Source organism: Monodelphis domestica, chromosome 3 (assembly GCF_027887165.1).
Source record: "Monodelphis domestica isolate mMonDom1 chromosome 3, mMonDom1.pri, whole genome shotgun sequence".
Lineage (NCBI taxonomy): Eukaryota > Metazoa > Chordata > Mammalia > Didelphimorphia > Didelphidae > Monodelphis > Monodelphis domestica.
Genome location: NC_077229.1, coordinates 276,287,746 through 276,307,526, shown reverse-complemented (window position 1 = coordinate 276,307,526; position 19,781 = coordinate 276,287,746). Strand labels below are relative to the sequence as shown.

General features: G+C 39.0%; 1 protein-coding gene across 1 annotated transcript; it reads right to left on the bottom strand.

Annotated features, from left to right (window-relative positions):
• Nucleotides 1–1,574: 1,574 nt before the first annotated feature.
• On the bottom strand, nucleotides 1,575–13,534 carry HRH4 (histamine receptor H4). The gene is made up of 3 exons (XM_001365065.4): nucleotides 13,267–13,534; nucleotides 7,342–7,508; nucleotides 1,575–4,168 (listed from the first exon to the last, which is right to left on the bottom strand). The coding sequence occupies exons 1-3, from the start codon at nucleotides 13,436–13,438 to the stop codon at nucleotides 3,353–3,355; spliced, it is 1,155 nt and encodes a 384-aa protein (XP_001365102.2). The 5' UTR covers nucleotides 13,439–13,534; the 3' UTR covers nucleotides 1,575–3,352.
• Nucleotides 13,535–19,781: the final 6,247 nt, after the last annotated feature.

The following is a 19,781-nucleotide window of genomic DNA, read 5'->3' as shown; positions in this document are numbered from 1 at the left end:
CTTAATATTGCATTTTCTGAGATATTTCATTGTGACAATTAGGAAGGTGCATATTATCAGAATTAATATTCTATTATAAATAATTATATGAAGAAAAGATTATTTTCAGCCATCTCTAATGAAAGATTACAATTTTAATGGTCTTGTGAACCTACATCCCTATTTCACATGTGTTTAATGTATCAACTTTTTTTTTACCTTCATGCTATTTTCTAGGAATGTTACACCCATGAAAGTTGAAGGTTGGCTGTACATATATATATAGATATATATATATAGATATATACAGCCAACTTTCAACTTTCATGGGTGTATATATATATATATATATATATATATGATGGGGTTCACTTTTAAAATGTTCTTTTTGAAAAAAAAAAAAGCTTTTACCTTTACCTGCTAGGAGGATCACGATGTAAAAAGTAGGAATTTCAGGACTCAAGCCAAACCAAAATCAAAAAACTTAAAAATAAATATTTTGGGTTTATTACATTTCTTTATAGTCTCTATAATATCTCATTCACTCATTTAACAAACTTTTATTGAAGGGAATAAGCATTTTTATCACACCTACTATGTTCCAGGCACTGTGCTAGGTACTCTTTTGTTTTTAATCATTTGGTCCTCACAACAACCCTATGAGGTAGGTGTTATTTTTATCCCTATTTTATAGCTGAATAAACTAAGGTAAAAAAGAAGTCACTTAGCTAGTTAATATCTAAGGCAAGATTAGACCCAGATCTTTCTGACAGGAAAAATGCTCTATCCATAGCAACACCTAACTGCCTAAACTATCCTTGGACTTATCTTTTCTTGAGGTTATTCCTACACCAGCAAAGTGAAGCAAAATTCAATAGTCAGTGTTACCTGAGTCCTTCATAGTTGTGCCTAACTTTAAGAAAATCTAATATGTATTCCAATCCAAATTGATCTAAATAAAATAGATCAATTCAACAAGTGAATATTGTGTTACAAAAAGAATTAACTTCTTTAAATAGGAATTCTTATTGATCCCTTTAGAAATATTTGCATTCCATCCATCTCCAGAGAAAGAACTGATGGAGTCTGAATGCAGATGGAAGCATACTTTTTTTACTTTATTATTCTTGAGGTTTTCAGGTCTGTTTTCTATTGCAATCTGGCTAATGTAGGAATGTTTTACACAACTGCACATGTATAACCTATATCAAACTGCTTGCCTTCTCAAGGACAAGTGAAGGAAGATAATTTGGAACTCAAAATTTTTTAAATGAATGTTAAATTTTTTTGTTTGTTTATAATTGAAAAAATGTTTTTAAAATATTATGTACTTTTTAAAAAAAGAAATATTTGCATTTCAAATATTATATTTACCTAACCTTGTAGATCCTAAAGGATCCACAGGAGCTCGAGGTCTGTCCATTACCTGCTCTCTAGTTAGGCACATGGGTTCAGTATTGGGGAAAGGAGAGAGAGGATTCCTGTATTCATGATCTCATAAAACACCCATCCCAGCACCATCATTAGAACATAAAGTAGTTTGCAGTATTGCTAATTAGGTATTTTACATTTCACCTTGACTCTTCCCTGTCCAGGCAATTCCCAGGACACCTCTACTGGCATTTCTTGAGCCCAACCTTCCAGTCAGTGACAGTCATCTCAAAGAACAATGGAGTAGTTGGTAGGGACTCTTCCCTTGCTATTCCTCCCGTAACTCAGTGGGACCTGTGGACCTCTCAATTCATAATACATCTCCAAGCCAGTATCTCTCCATTTCATGATAAATATTTATTCATCTCCAATCAGGAAAGAACAAACATAACAGACAGAGTCCAGGATATATCATATGGCCTTGTTTCATCATTTTACACGTGAGAACCTCAGACCAAAGAAGGTGTAACCTTGCCGAGATCTCATCCTGGGATTTCAACTCCTTCCACAATACCCCTTATTTATTTAAAATGATGCCTACCCCTGTGGATATTACAAAAGCAATAGGTAACAGATCTTCTGTCCTTCAGGTACAGATAATCTTATTGTGAAAAACTGTTTTTTAGGTACCTCTATAATCAAAAAAGCAGTATTTCTTCTTCAGAGTGATCATGTTGCAGAATATTATCTCTGTTCCAACCATTTCAGGCCTCTCTAAACATGCTTTCTTAGTCTTGGTGACCCTCCTACTCCTCTCTTTAATCTGTACCTTTCTCCCTGGTAGAACAAAATACTAATCAGGTATAATTAGGAAGAGAAGAGGGAAATTAGGAATGAAGCAGGTCAGGTTTTTAATCCATTTTTCCATCCTTTCTCATGATTGATTTCTGCTCCTGGGGTTACTAAGTCCTCATTAAGATGATTCTGATTAGGCTCTTGAAGAATTTAGACCACCCCTTCCACTGAATGTTTTTCTTCACAAACAAGAATCGAAGGCCAATATGATCCTTATTTTTCTAGGAAGACCTGGGTTCAAGGTCCACCTCTCATTTATACTAACTGTGGGGCAAATTACTTACCTTTTCAATCCTCTAGGCATCCGTTTAGTATTGTAACTTGAAGAGAAGGAACTGACTGACCTGCATTAGTAGGAGTTTCCTTGCCTGAGAAATCCCTATACCCATGAAATAATAAGTCTAGTCCCTATCTCTTTCTTAGCTAGTGATGGATCAAGATAAAAAAGAATTCCCATAGAAAGAATAAAATGGAAGTCTGTACAGAAATCAGAAAAACTTTGCCCTGCAAAATTTAGGTAATGTCACAACCCAGAGAGACAACTAAAATAAATGAGGTACAATTGTGGTTACATATTTTTAAAGATATAATAACTGATCCACAAGGCAGTCGATAGTAGAAATGCCAATAAATTGGCCATCTGAGGATGCATTTCCATGACATATCTTTGCCACTTTTGGACATATCTGGGCCTCAAGCTCCTAATTTGTAAAATAAGAGAGTTGGATTATATAGCTTCTAAGATCGTTTCTATCTTTAAATTGTTGATATAATACATTTTAATTTGTCAAAAACATTTGGGTTCAGAACTTTAAAAGGAACATGAGGCTTCATATATTGCAATCCTTTTATTTTACATAAGGAACCCAGGACCCCATCTCCAAAAAAAAAACCCAGACTGCAAAACAAATTAGCAGCAGAACAAGGACTAAAACCTAGACCTCCTGACTAATATGCCTTAATATCTCTCAAGTTTCCCTTATTTCCAGAAATATTCCAGATAATTATCCAACTGTCCAGATTTATTTAGAAGTAATGAGGATTCCCCCCTCACCCACGTAAGGAAGAGGGAGAGAAAGCAGAGGGAGCACCACAATGAAAGGGGTAAGATGTGAGCTCAAATAAGCTCACATACAAGTTGTGAAATTTAAATTTTCCTACATTGTCCTTGAGTAAAAAGTGATACTTGTGTTGAAGCTGTATGCTTTTTTTTACAAAAGATTTTCATGAAAGCAATCCGGAACCTTTTGTGACACAAAGGATACAGAAAAGGGTTGAGGAAGGAATTAAACCATTGAAGCCAAAATGTAAAAGTATACCAGGAATTGTCTCTCCTTTGATTACAAGCAAAACGAATAATTGTGAATAAAATATAGGGAGCCCAGCAAAAGACAAAAGCCCCCAAAATAATAGCAAGTGACTTGGCTATTTTCCTGTCTCTGAGCAATTCATGCTGAGCTCTCAAGACAATGGGCACAGAATTCGAGTGGGATAAAGAAGTCAATTCAGCAGAAGCTGTTTCCTCCTCCTCTCGGGTTCTAAAAGAAGCAAAGAGGCTTTTCTTTCTTATCTTTTTCACGGAAGAGGAAGGAACTTCTTCATCTGGTTTAGGGAGACGCACCATTGGAAAGAATGCACATGTCATTGAGTTGCCTTGGACTGAAGAAGAAATGTTAGGGGTGGAAACAAGGCTGCCTCTGACTCTGCTGCGACTATGGAGGCTCCAATAAATACAATAGTTAAAATAGGTCACCAAGATGGTTGGGATCAAGAACTCCAAGATGGAAGTGGTGATGATGTAATAGTCAGTAAAAAGAAGTTGATTTCTGCATTCTGTTTTCTCAGTCTGATCTTTGCTCCCACTTAGAATTGCTGGACCATGTACCATGAATGCCAGCACCCACACGGCTACCATAAAAGTAGCTGTCCTTGAAATCGATGATGGCTTATTTCGATAAGATATCTAAAAGAAATCAAACACATTACTGTCAGGAGATAAAGATCTGTCATTCAGCTCTACTTGTAAAGAAGGGATGTACTCTCTGAGAAAATGTGTAATTCCTATAAATGCAGTCACAGATCACAAAATTCAATAAGTGTCACATCAACCATGAAGTCTTGACCTACTTCCTAAGGATATCATCTTTTCAAAATCTGAAGGCTCTCCGTACCAAAAGCCTTTATTGGTAGGGGATAACATCTCATTAGAAGCAGATTCATCTCTCAGAAAGGAGAACAATATGGGCAAAAACAGCGAAGATGATTGATGAGTCCATTAAATGTAACCCCTGGAACAAAGAAACTCTCACAATCCCTGGTCTTATCCTTCCATGGTGGCTTGTGACTGGTGTATTCAAAGGTGGTTAGGGCCTGCTTACCCTAAATTGGTACATTTGTAAAGATCTGCAGCTCTTTTGGTCTACCACTGTATAAAACCCAGATAGAATCCAACCCCTCCCTATCCCATTCCATCCCATCCCCTCAGGCCATCAATAAACAGATTGTAAATGTAGTTCTGGACAAAGTTGACTGGATATAAGAGATGAAAGGGAAGTAAAAAGGAACAAGCACCTACTATGTGCCAGACAGTATGTGAAATTCTTTACAAATATTAAATTCATTCAAAAAAATTCATTAACCTTGAGGTAGGTGCTATTCTTATCCCCATTTTTCAATGTAGGAAACTAAGTCAGACAGTTAAATGGTTTACCCCAGGTCACATAGCTAGTAAATGTCAAAGGGATTTAAATTCAGGTCTTCCTGACTCAAGGCCCAGGATTGTGCAGCCTACCTAGCTTCCCTTATTTGGGCAGCTTACATGGAACACCTGAATGCCCTGCATTTTGTCTCTCTGAGCCAGATACACTATCAAGAAGTCAGTTGGCAGGGGCAGTTGGGGCAAGGGCATCCTCAATATCTTTTATTCATTCCATCAGTTTATGTACTATTAAAAAGCCTCAGAGGTAGATCATCAGAGTGAGGATCTATCTCTCTACCTTGAAATTCAGTCTTGTTTTAAGGCACAAATATCCTTTACAAACTAAAGAAGCTTTTAGTATTTTTTCACTCCTAAGGGAAAAAGACAATCTAGGCATAAAATCTCATGCATCTATATTGCTGTCAAGGGCACTACCATCCTTGAGATACCAATGTTCACATCTTTGGAGCTACCTGCATTTCCTTACTTTCCCTCATTCCTCACCCATTTCTAATCAGCCACCAAGTCCTGATCATTCTACCTTTACAAAATGTTGTATATTTGTCCTCTTCTCTCTACTCACCTGGCTACCTCCTTAGTCAAGCATTCATCATTTCTCAGATGGACTATTATAATAGCCTCTTACTGGATTCCCTGTTTCTATTCTTTCTCCTTTCTACCTGCACACCTCCCAGTCCTCACACCTGCCAATGATATTCCAGGAAATACAGGTTTGATCGTGTTAATCTCTTGCTCAAGAAGCTTCAGGGACTCCCAATTGCCTTTAGGATAAAATATAGTTTGGCATTTAAAACCTTTCACAATATGGCACCAACCTCTGTATCCAAACTGATCCTAGATTATTCCCCCTTATGTACTCTGTGATCCAGTCAAAATAACCAATTTACTGTCCTCCCTGAATAATATTCCTCTTCCTACATCTATGTCTAGGCGCAAGTTATTGTTTCCTGCCAACTTCTGTCTCAGAGAATCCTTAGCTTCCTTCAAAGCATAGTTCAAGCTTCATCTACCTCCTACAGGGAGCCTTTTCTGATCCCCCAAATCCTCCCAAATGTCGGTGCTTTCCTCCTGTTCCTGAAATTACTTTGATTTACTCTGTACATAAATATAGGTGTGATGGGTATTGTACTAACTTAAGTATGTGCAAGTTGTTTCCTCCCAGCAGAACAAAAGCTTCTTGAGAGCAGGGACTACTATATCCTAACACTATCAAAGTGCCAGGTTCAGAGTAGGTACTCAACAAATGCTTGTTGAACTGAATTGAATTGAGGAACTGTACATCATCATTTCTTCCATAATGAGAATGGCTCACTTGGTGAAAGGAAGAAAGTGAAAGCTGTCGTCTAAATAAAATTTTCAGAGAAGTAACTTTTGGGGAAACTATTGGTAATTCTAAGACTCAGCTAAAATGTATATGGTGCTGACCACAAGTTCCTATTTACAGTTTGCTTTTTTTTTTTTGCCTTCTGCTTCCTGCACCACTAATTAATATATCTCTTGAATTAAATCTAACGATTATGAAGATGGTAACAATACCCAGATGGTCACACTAAACTGTGTTTAGTTTTTTAATTGCTCTGCTCAGCCCTTGTAATGATATGATGCAATATGCTGGAAAGTGATCTCCTTTCCATTATGTATAAGGTCAAATGGGATAATGGAGAACTAAGGGAATTGAGAGAAGAATGCTTATCTCTTCATCTCGAGGCAGCACTTTTGACTGATGGACAGATCACTGAATCAAGTTCCTATTTCTGTCTAAGGAACACTTTAGCTCTCAGTTCTCTTGTAGCACAGTACAGACCAGACACACACAATCTAAACTCTCGTCCTGTCCGCACCCACTACTTCCCTTGGTTTCTTTTTGAACTTGTTACTACCCCAAACCTTCTCAGAAAGTGGTCTGCCCAATAGCACCTTACTATATCATTTGTAACATAAAGTTTCAAAACACACAGATAAATATAACAGATATAATTCTTACCAAAGAAAAATAGAAATTTTGTCATAGACCACAAAAGGAAAGAGCTTTTCTCTGATTGTTGTTGTTTAGTCATTTTATTCATAACTGTAACCATCTGGGTTTGTTTGGGGCGGGGTTTTGGGCAAAGATACTGGAGTGGTTTGCCATTTCCTTCTTCATCCCATTGTACAGAAGAGGAAACTGAAGTAAAGAGAATTAACTGACTTGCTTAGGATGACACAACTAGTAAGTGTCTGAGGCCAGATGAGTCTTCCTGACTGAAGGCTCAACACTCTATCTACTGTGCCACCTAACCATCCTATAATTTATCTATATTCCAGTTAAATAAAAGTTAGGATTCTTTACTAGGGTTTTGTTGTTTGGGAGTTTTGAATTTAAATTACATTATAAATTAAATAGGGGGAAAATAGTCAAATGCACACATTCTACTTACAGCATTGCAGACTGATTGGTACCGGTCATAACTGATAAGGACAATGTTATACACAGATGTCGTACACAAAAGATAATCAATAACTAGCCAGAATACACAGAGCTTGTTTCCAGCATCCCATCTTCCCTGTGTTTCATAAGGGATATATAAAGGAATACAGATTGCACCTGTGAAAAGGAAGACAAAAATAACATATAATTGAATTAATCCAAAAAGGGTAAAATTTAGTTTTGAACCCACAGCATCAGGATATTTATGGTAACAATAAAAATGACATGATTTGTCAATCAATAAGCATTTATTAAGGAAAGAAAGCAAGTATTTATTAAATGCATACTATGTGCCAGGCACTGTTGTTGTTCAGTCATTTCATTTGGAGTGGTTTACCATTTCCTTCTCCAGCTTATCTTCCAGATGAGGAACTGAGGCAAACAGAGTTAGGTGACTTGCCCTACAGCTAGTAAGCACCTAAGGCTGGATTTGAACATAGGTCTTCCTGAGTTCTAGGACAAGTGTTCTATCCATGGTACCCTCTAGCTGCTCAGGTACTGTGTTAAGCACTTTACAAATAACATTTCATTTGATCTTCACAAAAATCCTGAGAGGTAGATGCTTTCATGATTCCTATTTTACAATTGAAGAAACTGAGGCAGAGAGAGCTTAAGTAATTACTCTAGGTTATACAGCTGGTTATGTGTCTGAGGCTCTACCACCTAACTGCCTATCATGAGCCAGGCACCATAGTAGGATACAAAGAACTAAAAGCAGTCCTTGCCCTAAAAGGGCTTATAATCTACTAGTAGAAAACATGAGCTCATATAATTACACATAAAATAGATAAAAGGTGATTTGGGGGTGAAGATTCTAAAAGCTAGGGGAATCAGGAAAGGTATCATATAGGAACTGGCACTTGAGCCTCAGGAAGTCACTTAACTGAATCTCATTTTCCTCATCTGTGAAATGAGGGAATTGGACTCTGGTCTCTATTGTTACATTGAAATAAAGAAAAAGAGAAGCATCCAGACAACCAATTTAGCAGCGCTTTCTGGGGCAAAATAAACCAGGATCAAAGCTCTCTGCAGCCAAGTACCCAGATCTTTGGTCTTTACTCAGTTAGCATACAGTTTGGAAGGAGTAAAAAATCAGGAAAAACCAGATGAAAGGGTTCTGATCCCAGATTTCTTATTGGCGGAGCAGCTCAGAACCACCAAGCTGAAGCTGAAGGCTTCCCAGTAGCAGAGGGGTCAGGAATGGGCCACCTTGACCAGTGAGTCCTTTTGGATCTCGTGGAAAAGAGTTATCTTGTTTCTCTTGATAGCCATAAGCAGCTGCTATCCATCAACAATGTAGATACAATATTGCAAAAATGAATAAAATGGAAATGGATATCAAGTGATAACATTTGTAAACCCAGTAGAAATGCTTGTATGCTCTGGGAAAGGGGAAGGAAGGAAAATGAATCATGGAAAAATGGAAAAATATGTTTAATAAATACATAAATAAAGCAATATAGGTAGAGATGTGTGTGCATATATATATACATATATACATACATATTTACCTGTGTGTTTATATGTATAAATGCATTGATACAAATATGCATACTTTATATATGCATATGTGCCAATATACATACTATGCCAATGAGCTTCCCTCTTAAATATTCCTGACATATGCCAACACACATATATGCTTGAATACATACATTAGGAATAATTAAGAGGGAGATAGCTTGACATCATGGATAGACTAGCCTTGAAGCCAAGAAGACCTCCTGGTTCTGATACTGTCCAAATCACATAGTTGTGAACTTGGAAATTAGTCTACCCTAATTAGACATACTTTAGGGGAAGATAAAGTTGTAAACTCCTGATTGAACAATGAAGGTACTTAATTCATACCTTATAGTGAAGCTAAAATGTAAGCTAAGTCTATTTTTAGATCTAATACAAAAGAGTGTTAAGTACCTATAAAGGTTAAATTAATCACAAAAAGGTAAAGTAACTCACAAAAGGTGAACTTAACAAAGAAGTGTGAAGTACCTCAGAAGATATTATCTAACCAGAGAAGGTGAGAACTAAAGAGTGGACAGTCCTGGAGAAAATCTAATCAAAGAAGGTGAGAACTAAAGAATAGGCAGTCCTGGAAAAAGCATCTACTATGATTGGTAGATGTGAAAATTTAGGGGAGGTGGCATAAGAGTGGCATTTCTTTAAAAGAAGACTAAGAATGTCAATTGAGGGAATTCAGTTCGGAGTGCAATTAGATTCAGAGTTCAGTTCAGTGAGGACTGGAACTCAGCCTGGAGGATCCCCTCAGACAGCTTCCTTGGAGACGTTCTCATGGTGAGTGATAAGACTGACAGCCTTTCTCTTAGGCTCAAGGAGGCCACTTTGGCCAAGGCCTTTAACTACTGCTTGGCTCAGCCTGAGCCAGGGCAATTTAAATTAATTCTTCTCTCTCTCTCTTTTCCTTAATTCCTTCTCTCTATATTAATTAAAATCACCATAATACCCAGCTGGCTCAGGTATTTTATTATTTGGGAATTTTCCCTGGCAACCAATTATTTAGATTTCAAGTCACAAAGCTAAAATCATCTTTACATTGTGTGACCTTGGTCAAGTCACCGAAGTCTCCTGGATCTCTAAGAATTCTCTAAAATGTAGGTCAAGTGGAGATGAAGACAAGTACTTGTAAAGAGAATTTCCTCTGCCAATGAAATCACAATTCCAGTCCCTACCGCTGATTACATCATCACGTTCATGAGATACAATGGAGAGCAACCCCTTACATGAATATAAAGAAAAGAAGCAGATCAAATAATAGAAAATTTCTACCTTATGTACATGTACATGTGATTGAATTAGAATAATTGGCTCTGTAATCCATCCTCCTAACAACAAGAATTCTATTAACTGATAATTGCACACATCCACAATTCAGGAGGCAGCAAGGTGACAGTAGAAACAGCATCTGATGAAGAGTCAGGAAGACAAATTCTGCCTCAGATGCTTACTAGCTGTGAGACCCTGGGCAAATCACCTATCTTTTTTTAGCCTCATTTTTCTCCTCTGCAAAATGGGATTAATCATAGCACCTACCTCTGAGGGCTGCTGTGCTGATCAAATGAGTTAACATAAAGAATGCAAATGTTATTATGTCAAATAGTTTGTATAATATTGGGATTCATTGTTCTTTGAATGTTTGATAGAATTCACTTGTGAATCCATCAGGCCCTGGGAATTTTTCTTAGGGAGTTCTTTGATGGCCTGTTCAATTTCTTTTTCTGAAATGGGATTATTTGAGTATTCTATTTCTTCTTCTGTTAATCGAGGCAATTTATATTTTTGTAAATATAGAATGCAAATTTTAAAGTGCTAAATAAATGCTAGTTACTATTGTTATAAAAGGCAGCTTGATGGTTTACTAGATATAGATCGTGGGTCTGGAGTCCAAAAGACCTGAGTTCAAATATAGTCTCAGACACTTACTATCTGTGTGACCCTTAACAAGTCATTTTACTTCTGCTTACCTTAATTCACCGTAGAAGGAAATGGCAATCCACTCCAGTATCTCTGCCAAGAAAACACTGTAGGCAGTAGGAGCCACAAGGTCCCAAAAAGAAGGAACATGACTGAACAACAATTACTGTTATAACCAACATGACAAAAATATTATAACATTCATAAAGATCCAAAGGTACTTCAATCAATCGACTGATCAACAACTGTTTATGCTGAGTCCCCTTTGTACTACCACTGCGCTCGATGCTGAGGATACAAAGACAGAAATAAAACAAAGTCCTTCAAAGGACTTGATGCTTTCCAGAAAACTAACATATCTACAAAGAAATATGAGCAAAATGCATACAATACAAATATTCCTGGTTATTTTGGTGGATTAGAAATGTCCTCGTGGAAGAAGTGGTATTTGAAGGAGTTGAATTTTGAAGGAAAGACACAGAATTGAAAAGGGAATGTATTCCAAACTTGGATAAGAACCTGTTCAAAGGCAGAGATGGGAAATGGAATATTGTGGATGAGGAAAAGCAGAATGGGCAGGCAGTTTGGCTAGATCACAGAATACACAGAGAAGTGTAGAGTACCAGAAGTTGGAAAATGCAGGTTGAAGCCAGGTTATGAAGGGTTAGGCAGAGAAGTACACATTTAATTCTTTAGGTAAAAGGAAAATGGAGAATGGATTATCTCTAAGATTACTTCCAGTACTAAATCACATAGAAACCTATGAAGTCAAATGCCTTCAAAGCTCTTGTTACTTGCTCTATACAAAGAAAAACTTAATAAATACTTTTTAATTAATATGTTGCAAATTTAGTCATTTTAAGTAGATGTTGATCCCTGTCTAATAGGTATGTGATTTTTATTATCTTCATTTTTACATTAGGAAAAGATACTGAAATTCCTTTCTAAATCATCAAAGCAAGATTAACAAGCTGTGTGACTTTTACCAAATCAAAAAATCAGCTCCTCAACTATAAACAAGACATGATCGCCAAGATTTGCCTTTAGCTATGATGAAGACAAAAATGAGGGTGATGATGACAATGACAAGGATAACAGTTCACATTTTTATATTTCCTAACAGGTCTGTAAAGTGTTATCCTCACGATAACTCTGAGGCAAGTACACAAGTGATATTAGCTCCATTTTTACAGATGAAGAAACTGAGTCATTGAGACATTTAATGATGTTCCCATAGTCATACAGTTAAATAAGTATCTGAGGTGAGGTGAGCCAGATCAAAGCCAGATCTCTTGACCCCAAAGCCAGCACTCTTTCCATTATGCTTCAAAGCTTTTGAAGATTCCAAGTTTAAATTATGGTGAAGTTAACTTTAGTACTTAGTAACTAGATTCCATTTAATTCAACAGACACTTATCAAGCACACACACTATGTACGAAGCTTCAAGGATACAAATATGAAAAATAGTCCTTACCATCAAGGACCTTTTGAACTACTAAAGTGAATACAGTGCCTGAACCAGTATTGGGAGGTAGCATGTGATAGGAGCCAAAGAGAAGTCTAGAAAGTGCCCTATGAAAATTGAAGGAGGAAGAGAATATACTTTACCTGGAGGAATTATAAAAGACTTTACAGAGCAGACAGTACTTTGTTGTTTAGTCATTTTTTAATTGTGTCTGACTCTTCATGACCCCATTTGGGGTTTTCTTAGCAAAGATATTGGAGTGGTTTGCTATTTCCTTCTACAACTTATTTTGCAGATGAGGAAACTGAGGCAAGAAGGGTTAAGTGACTTGCCCAGGGTCACACAGCTAGTAAGTGTCTGAGGTCAACTTTGAACTCAGGGTTTTCTGACTCCAAGACCAGGACTCTATTCACCATATCCCCTTTCTCCCCAAGGAGGCAACTTGAACTGAGCCTTAAAGTAAGAAGACATTTAATGCTTTAATTTTGAATACACATACATATACATGTGTGTATATATATATATAAATATACAATATGCAGAGAGAAAGTTATCTATTAACCAAATAATCCAACACATTGATTATTTCTGGTTAGCTTTAACTCTCTATTAATGTTATTTTATGAAGATAAGATAAAAAATTCAATTTTCAAAAGAGGAATGCTGATTAATCTAAATATGGGAGGAAAAACTCCAAGAACATATAACTACTAGGTTAAAATTATCTAAAAAACATTCAACAAGTTATTTTTATTCTATAAAAGCAAAATAAAATCTTCTCTTACAAAAAAAAAAATTATTCTCCCTTTATGTTATTTTCAAGCAGCATTATCTTTCCCAGAGTTCTACTTAGCATTTCTTAAACTTTAACACACTCTAAAAACTCCTCATTTTAATCCTTACCTATTCATTAAAATAACATGATATATCTTCAAGAAATCGTTCATCTGATCAGGTAAAGACATAGAACAACTTACCCACAAAAAAGTCAGAAATAGCCAGATTAAGGAAAAAAAAATTACTCCGAAGCCTAAGGTTTTTGTCCACCACAAATGCTATAATAACCAAGCCATTTCCTAGCACTATAGAAAAGGCTAGAAAAGCCATCAGAATTGACAAGATTACCAGAGTTCCTTGGTTGAATGGCATGATATTGTCAGACAGAGCTGCTACTCAGATAATATGAAATAATGAAGAAATCCAATGCATTCAATTACTCCATTAAGTCAATTCTGTTCCATTTAATTTTCCTACAGGACACTTAAAAATACAGTCCCTGAAACTAGGTGGGGTTCTTTAAAAAAAATAGTACTAATTTCACAATGTTTCCTCATTCTTGGTATATACAGTCAACTTGTGGTAACAATTTCCTTTCATATGAATTTGAAAAAGCGCTGTTTAGAGACAGACAGCCAGATGTTTTCATCTGAGTGGCCCACTGTTTCCCTTGTAGCTATCCCTAATGTGATATGTTGTTCATCGACAGCAATACAATTTTGGCTTTAGACTTGGCCTTCTTCCCATAAAGATTTTGATTGATTATCTGGTTTTTGTGAAGCCAGACTGGCCTTAGCGCTTTGCTGTTCCTGCCACACAACATTATCTCCATTCTCTCTGTCTATGCATAGGGCATAGGCTATCCTTCTGGAATGCAGTCTCTCTTCACCATCCAACTTACCATTTGACTTGTATCTCAGGATATATATTTTATAAATACTTACATTTGTACAGGTTGCCAGCTATGATGGAATGGAAGCTCTTTAAAGGCAGAGACTTTTCAAAGTAGGTGCATATGCTTGCTCACTAATTACCCACCAATTATATATAAATTATATTATTTCAAACTAACTCAATTTTAGTGAAGGGGGGAGCATATTTTTCCAGTGTAACCAATGCACTTGTGCAAGAGGCTACTCTTTGCATGATTTGATTAGCACGCTAGTACTTCTAGGGAATGATTTAAGAGTCAGTTAAGGTAGCCTAGTAACTTGGGCATTGGGTTCCAATCCATGGGGACAGAATAAATCATTTTTTTCCTTGGTTGCCAAATAAAAGAGGAAAGGGTGTGGGAGAATATAGAAATGTATCTCTCATTAGGAAAAAAATATGATGTTGTCCCATGGTACCTTCTGTGTCCTAAGTATAGTGATGAAATAACTATCATGGACATGATCAAGTAATATCAGAAATAAAATAAAGCAAAAAGGATGTGGTTCCAGAAGCCTGTATATCCCAGGAACGACATACAAGCATTTCTCTTAAAGAAATGCTATACTGGAGACTCTGGGAAATATTTCTCTTGGGATCTTCTGGACATAGAGTTACTATGAATTATTTGTGAATTTTTCCACTTTTCTAAATAAAACTTTCCTTCAATGTAGTGATTTGGGGGAAATGTTAGAAAGTAGGGAGTTGTTAGTTAAATGAAATTTAAATAATGCCTGTGGGTATCAGTGAAAGGCTCATGAAGATCCATTTGCCTCTCAGCAAAGATGGGTATGCCACAATCATCAGCGCATACACCCCAACACTAAACAGCACAGAGGAGACCATCAAGCAGTTCTACTCTGACCTGAGCGCCGTCCTGCACTCAGTGCCCACAAATGAGAAGCTGATACTACTGGGAGACTTCAACACCCGCGTTGGACAGGACCATGAAAGATGGAAAGGAGTGCTTGGCAAACACGGCGTGGACAAAATGAACAACAACGGCCTACTGCTACTCAGCAAATGCTCAGAGTTCGAACTCACCATCACAAACACTGTGTTCAGACTGGCGAACAAATATAAAACAACGTGGATGCACCCACGATCAAAACAGTGGCATCTCATTGACTACATCATTGTACGCCAGCGAGACATCCAGGATGTAAAGATCACCAGAGCCATGAGAGGAGCTGAATGCTGGACAGACCACCGATTGGTTAGAGCGACTCTTCAAATGCGCATTGCGCCTCGCCATCCAAAATGTGCCCAGACAGTTCACGCATTTTACAATGTGAGTCATCTTAGATCCATCTTATTTGCAAACATTCCAGTCCTGCCTGGACAACAAGCTGTCTGCCAAGGGACCACTCACTGGAAGCTCAACCGAGAAATGGAACCAGTTCAGAGATGCAGTGAAGGAAACATCAAAGGCAGTCCTAAGCCCCAAACAACGCAACCACCAGGACTGGTTCCACGAGAACAACACTGCTATTGAAGACCTATTGAGCAAAAAGAACAAAGCCTTTATGGAGTGGCAAAATAACCCAAACTCTGCTCCTAAAAAGGACAGATTCAAGTCTCTCCAAGCCACGACACAGTGTGAGATCAGGAAGATGCAAGACCGATGGTGGGAAAAAAAGGCAGAAGAAATCCAGCACTTTGCTGATACAAAAAACTACAAACAATTTTTCAGTGCCCTCAAGACTGTCTATGGGCCATTAAAACCCACCACCACTCCCTTGCTATCCTCTGACGGTGACACTCTCATAAAAGATAAAACAAGGCATCAGCAACAGGTGGAAAGAACACTTCAGTCAGCTTCTCAACCGACCCTCTTCAGTTGACCAAAGAGCCCTTGACCAGATCCCCCAAAACCACATCATTGAACAACTTGACGTCCCTCCTTCAATAGAAGTCCAAAAAGCCATTAAACAAATGAGTGCAGGCAAAGCATCCTGTAAAGATGGGATCCCAACCGAGGTGTACAAGGCCTTAAATGGAAAGGCGCTCCAGGCATTCCACATAGTGCTGACCAGCATATGGGAAGAGGAAGACATGCCCCCAGAACTCAGAGATGCCTCCATCATAGCCCTATACAAGAACAAAGGTGCACGAGCAGCCTGTGACAACTACAGAGGCATCTCACTACTCTCCACTGCTGGAAAGATCCTCATCCGTGTTATACTCAACAGACTCCTATCATCTGTTTCAGAGCAGAACCTGCCTGAATCACAATGTGGCTTCCGACCAGATCGCAGCACCATCAACATGGTCTTCACAGTGAGGCAAATGCAGGAAAAATGCCTTGAACAGAACCTCTACATTGTCTTCACAGACCTGACAAAGGCGTTCAACACAGTGAACAGGGATGTATTGTGGGTGATCCTCAGCAAGCTCGGTTGCCCAGCAAAATTTGTCAAACTGATCGATCTCTTTCATGTCGACATGACAGGGGAAGTCCTATCTGGTGGAGAGACTTCCGATCGCTTCAACATCTCCAATGACGTGAAACAAGGCTGTGTCCTCGCTCCGGTACTATTCAACCTATCCTTCACCCAAATATTACGACATGCTGTGATGGATCTAGACCTGGGCGTCTACATCAAATACCGACTGGATGGCTCACTATTCGACCTTCGCCGCCTGACTGCAAAAACAAAGACAACAGAGACTCGTCCTGGAAGCTCTCTTCGCAGATGACTGTGCTCTCATGGCCCACCAAGAAAATCATCTCCAAACCATTGTGGACAGGTTCTCCACCACAACAAAACTGTTTGGCCTGACTATCAGCCTCAGCAAAACAGAGGTGCTGTTCCAACCTACACCAGGGAGGCCAACTAACCAGCCGTGCATTACAATCGACGGCGCGCAGCTTTCTAATGTCAACACTTTCAAGTACCTGGGCAGCACCATCGCCAACGACGGGTCCCTAGACCACAAGATTAATGCCAGGATCCAAAAGGCCAGCCAGGCACTCGGGCGGCTGCGCTGCAAAGTCCTCCAACACAGAGGTGTAAGCACTGCGACGAAGCTCAAAGTGTATAACGCAGTGGTCCTCCGCTCGCTCCTGTACGGTGTGAGACATGGACACTGTACCGGAAGCACATGAAACAGCTGGAGCAATTCCACCAACGCTCCCTCCGGTCAATCATGAGGATCCGATGGCAGGACCGAATCACCAACCAGGAAGTCCTCGACAGAGCCAACTCCACCAGCATCGAAGTCCTGGTCCTCAGAACCCAGCTACAATGGTCTGGACACGCCATCTGCATGGACCCACAGTGAATACCAAGACAGGTATTCTTTGGTGAGCTATCAGCTGGACTCAGGAAACAAGACCGACCAAAGAAAAGATTCAAGGATCAGCTAAAGTCAAACTTGAAGTGGGCTGGCATGACACCAAAGCAACTAGAACTCGCTGCCTCTGTCAGAAGCAGCTGGCGAACCCACATTCACCATGCCGCAGCCACCTTTGAAGATGAGCAACGTCGACGTCTCGCTGCTACGCGTGAACGGCGACACCAGCCACAGCCGCACCTCCCGTAAGGCGTCCCATGCCCCATGTGCCACAAACTGTGCGCCTCAGCCTTTGGACTCCAAAGCCACATGAGGGTACATCAATAGATGATAATGCACAAAGACAATTGTCATTCTCAGTCACTGAGAGACTACCACTGTATATAAATGGTGGACACTCTTCCAGGCTATTCAATGGAGAGATTTTCCCTTGGGGACTAAAACAAAGAGTGAAATCCCCAAAATGTAATTGTTAACTTAGAAATAACACAGAACCACCAAAGTAGTCAGAAAAATCTAAGTCTTTAATCAGAAATAGGGATAGGGTCCAACATTGGCCACCACACAGAGCCCAGCACCATATGCCACACAGGGCCTGCACCCTGGGGGTTCTGGGAACCATATCCCTGGGAGAAGGCACCACACTAAATGCCAGCTCCAATGCCAACTCCACTCTGGGAGAAAACACCCTGCTAATTGCCAACTCCCAAGAGAGACAGAACTTGGAGGGTCTCTTATACCCTCTGGAGAAATTGCTATGGCAAGCCTGCAGAGACAAACCATAAACAGGTTGCAAAACTCTTTGCAGCCAGCCTCAGGGATATCACCTAGGGGTCAGCTATGTCATATCAAAGGCAAGGGTCAAACTCTGGAGCTGGGCTCCTGAGAGGAGACTTAGCACAATAAGGGAAGCCTCCAAAACAAATAAAAGGCACTTAACATTGGCTATGTCCACAAATCCCACCTACACTAAGAGTTCCCAAACAGCTCTATAATTCAATCCCAAAATAGGGTGCCTGGGGTTTCTCAAAGGGCAGAGGTAAACTGAGTCATCCAAAGTTCTCATCGACATAATCAAATCCTTTTCTGCTTTAGATAGCCTGGAATTAATAATAATTATTACTATGTAGCTAATATTTATATAGCATCTACTATGTGCCAGACACTATGATAAACGCTTTACAAATATTATCTCATTTGATCATTGGATTTAGATAGCTAAGAGTTCTAGGAAGCTTGGAGAACCATTTTAAGCCCAGGAGCACAGACAACACAAATGGTGTGGGCAGAAACAAGAAGATTATAAAATAAGTTTCCTTAGCAAATGGAGATACAGGTTTTGAATACAGATCAGGGAACCATCTTGGTAGTTCTGGAACTGGTTCAGTTCTGACTTAGTTGAGTATCAAGCAATTTCCTTGAATAATTTCAATCAGCATAAATATAATTTCAATATGTCCCCATGGAATCACTGATTATATGGCTAGTACTATCAGGTCTGAGGAGGCACCAGCTTTTAAAATTGGGCAGTAACCCTGGCAACAGAACAAAGCCTTCCATTACACTTGAAACAAAAAAACAAAAAATCTTTATGCCCTAATCACCTATCTGAGACAGGGGCTACCACTACTCCAGCACCCCTAACTCCCAGGGACTTGTAACCAACCCTATCTACTCTACAGGATAGAGACTTGCCCTTTGAACTTCAACCCCTTCTGTTACCGAAGAACTTCTCAGGTGCTCTTTCAGACATTTTTTCTTCCGTGCAATATTTACAGGAAAAGTCATAACCTACCACACAAAGGTTAAACCCTTTCTCTATAATTTCAGAAAAATAAAAGAAGGAACATTCTTTTTTTCTTTTTTTTTGGGGGGGGGGGAGTGGGCGGGACAACGCAGCATCTGACAAAAGCATAATTATCGGAAACCACAACTATGACCACATCATGCTTTTAATAAAGTCCTGTGATTCTCTGACCCCCAAGATCAAATACAAATTCTTCTGTCTATTACAAAACCCTTTACAACCTGTCCCCTTCCCATTCTCCAGGCTCATTATTTTCTTTCATTAACTCTGCAATCCAGCTCTACTGGCCTATTTGCTTTTCCTTACATATGAGCCATTGCCTGTCTCCTGGCCTTTATACTAGCTATCCCTCACACCTGGAATTCTCTTTCTCCTCATCTCCACTCTTTGACTTTTTGACTTCCTTAAAGACTCAACTGAGGCATTATCTTTTGACCCTCCCTGGTCCCCTCACCTGCCAATGCCTTTCCATCTACCAAATTTATTTGTATATTGGAGAGAGACAGAGACAGAGACAGAGATAGAGATAGAGAGATAGAGAGAGACAGAGAGAGAGAGAGAGGGACAGAGACGGAGAGAGACAGAGACAGAGAGAAAAAGACAGAGAGAGAAACACAGAGAGAGAAACAGAGAAGGAAGGAAGGAAGGAAGGAAGGAAGGAAGGAAGGAAGGAAGGAAGGA

Coding starts and splice junctions, on each gene's coding strand:
- HRH4 (XM_001365065.4), bottom strand. CDS start 13,438: ATGCCATTCAACCAAGGAACTCTGGTAATCTTGTCAATTCTGATGGCT. Junction 7,509..13,266: donor TATTTCTGACTTTTTTGTGG/GTAAGTTGTTCT, acceptor TCCTTTTCACAG/GTGCAATCTGTATTCCTTTA. Junction 4,169..7,341: donor ACCAATCAGTCTGCAATGCT/GTAAGTAGAATG, acceptor GATTTCTTTTAG/ATATCTTATCGAAATAAGCC.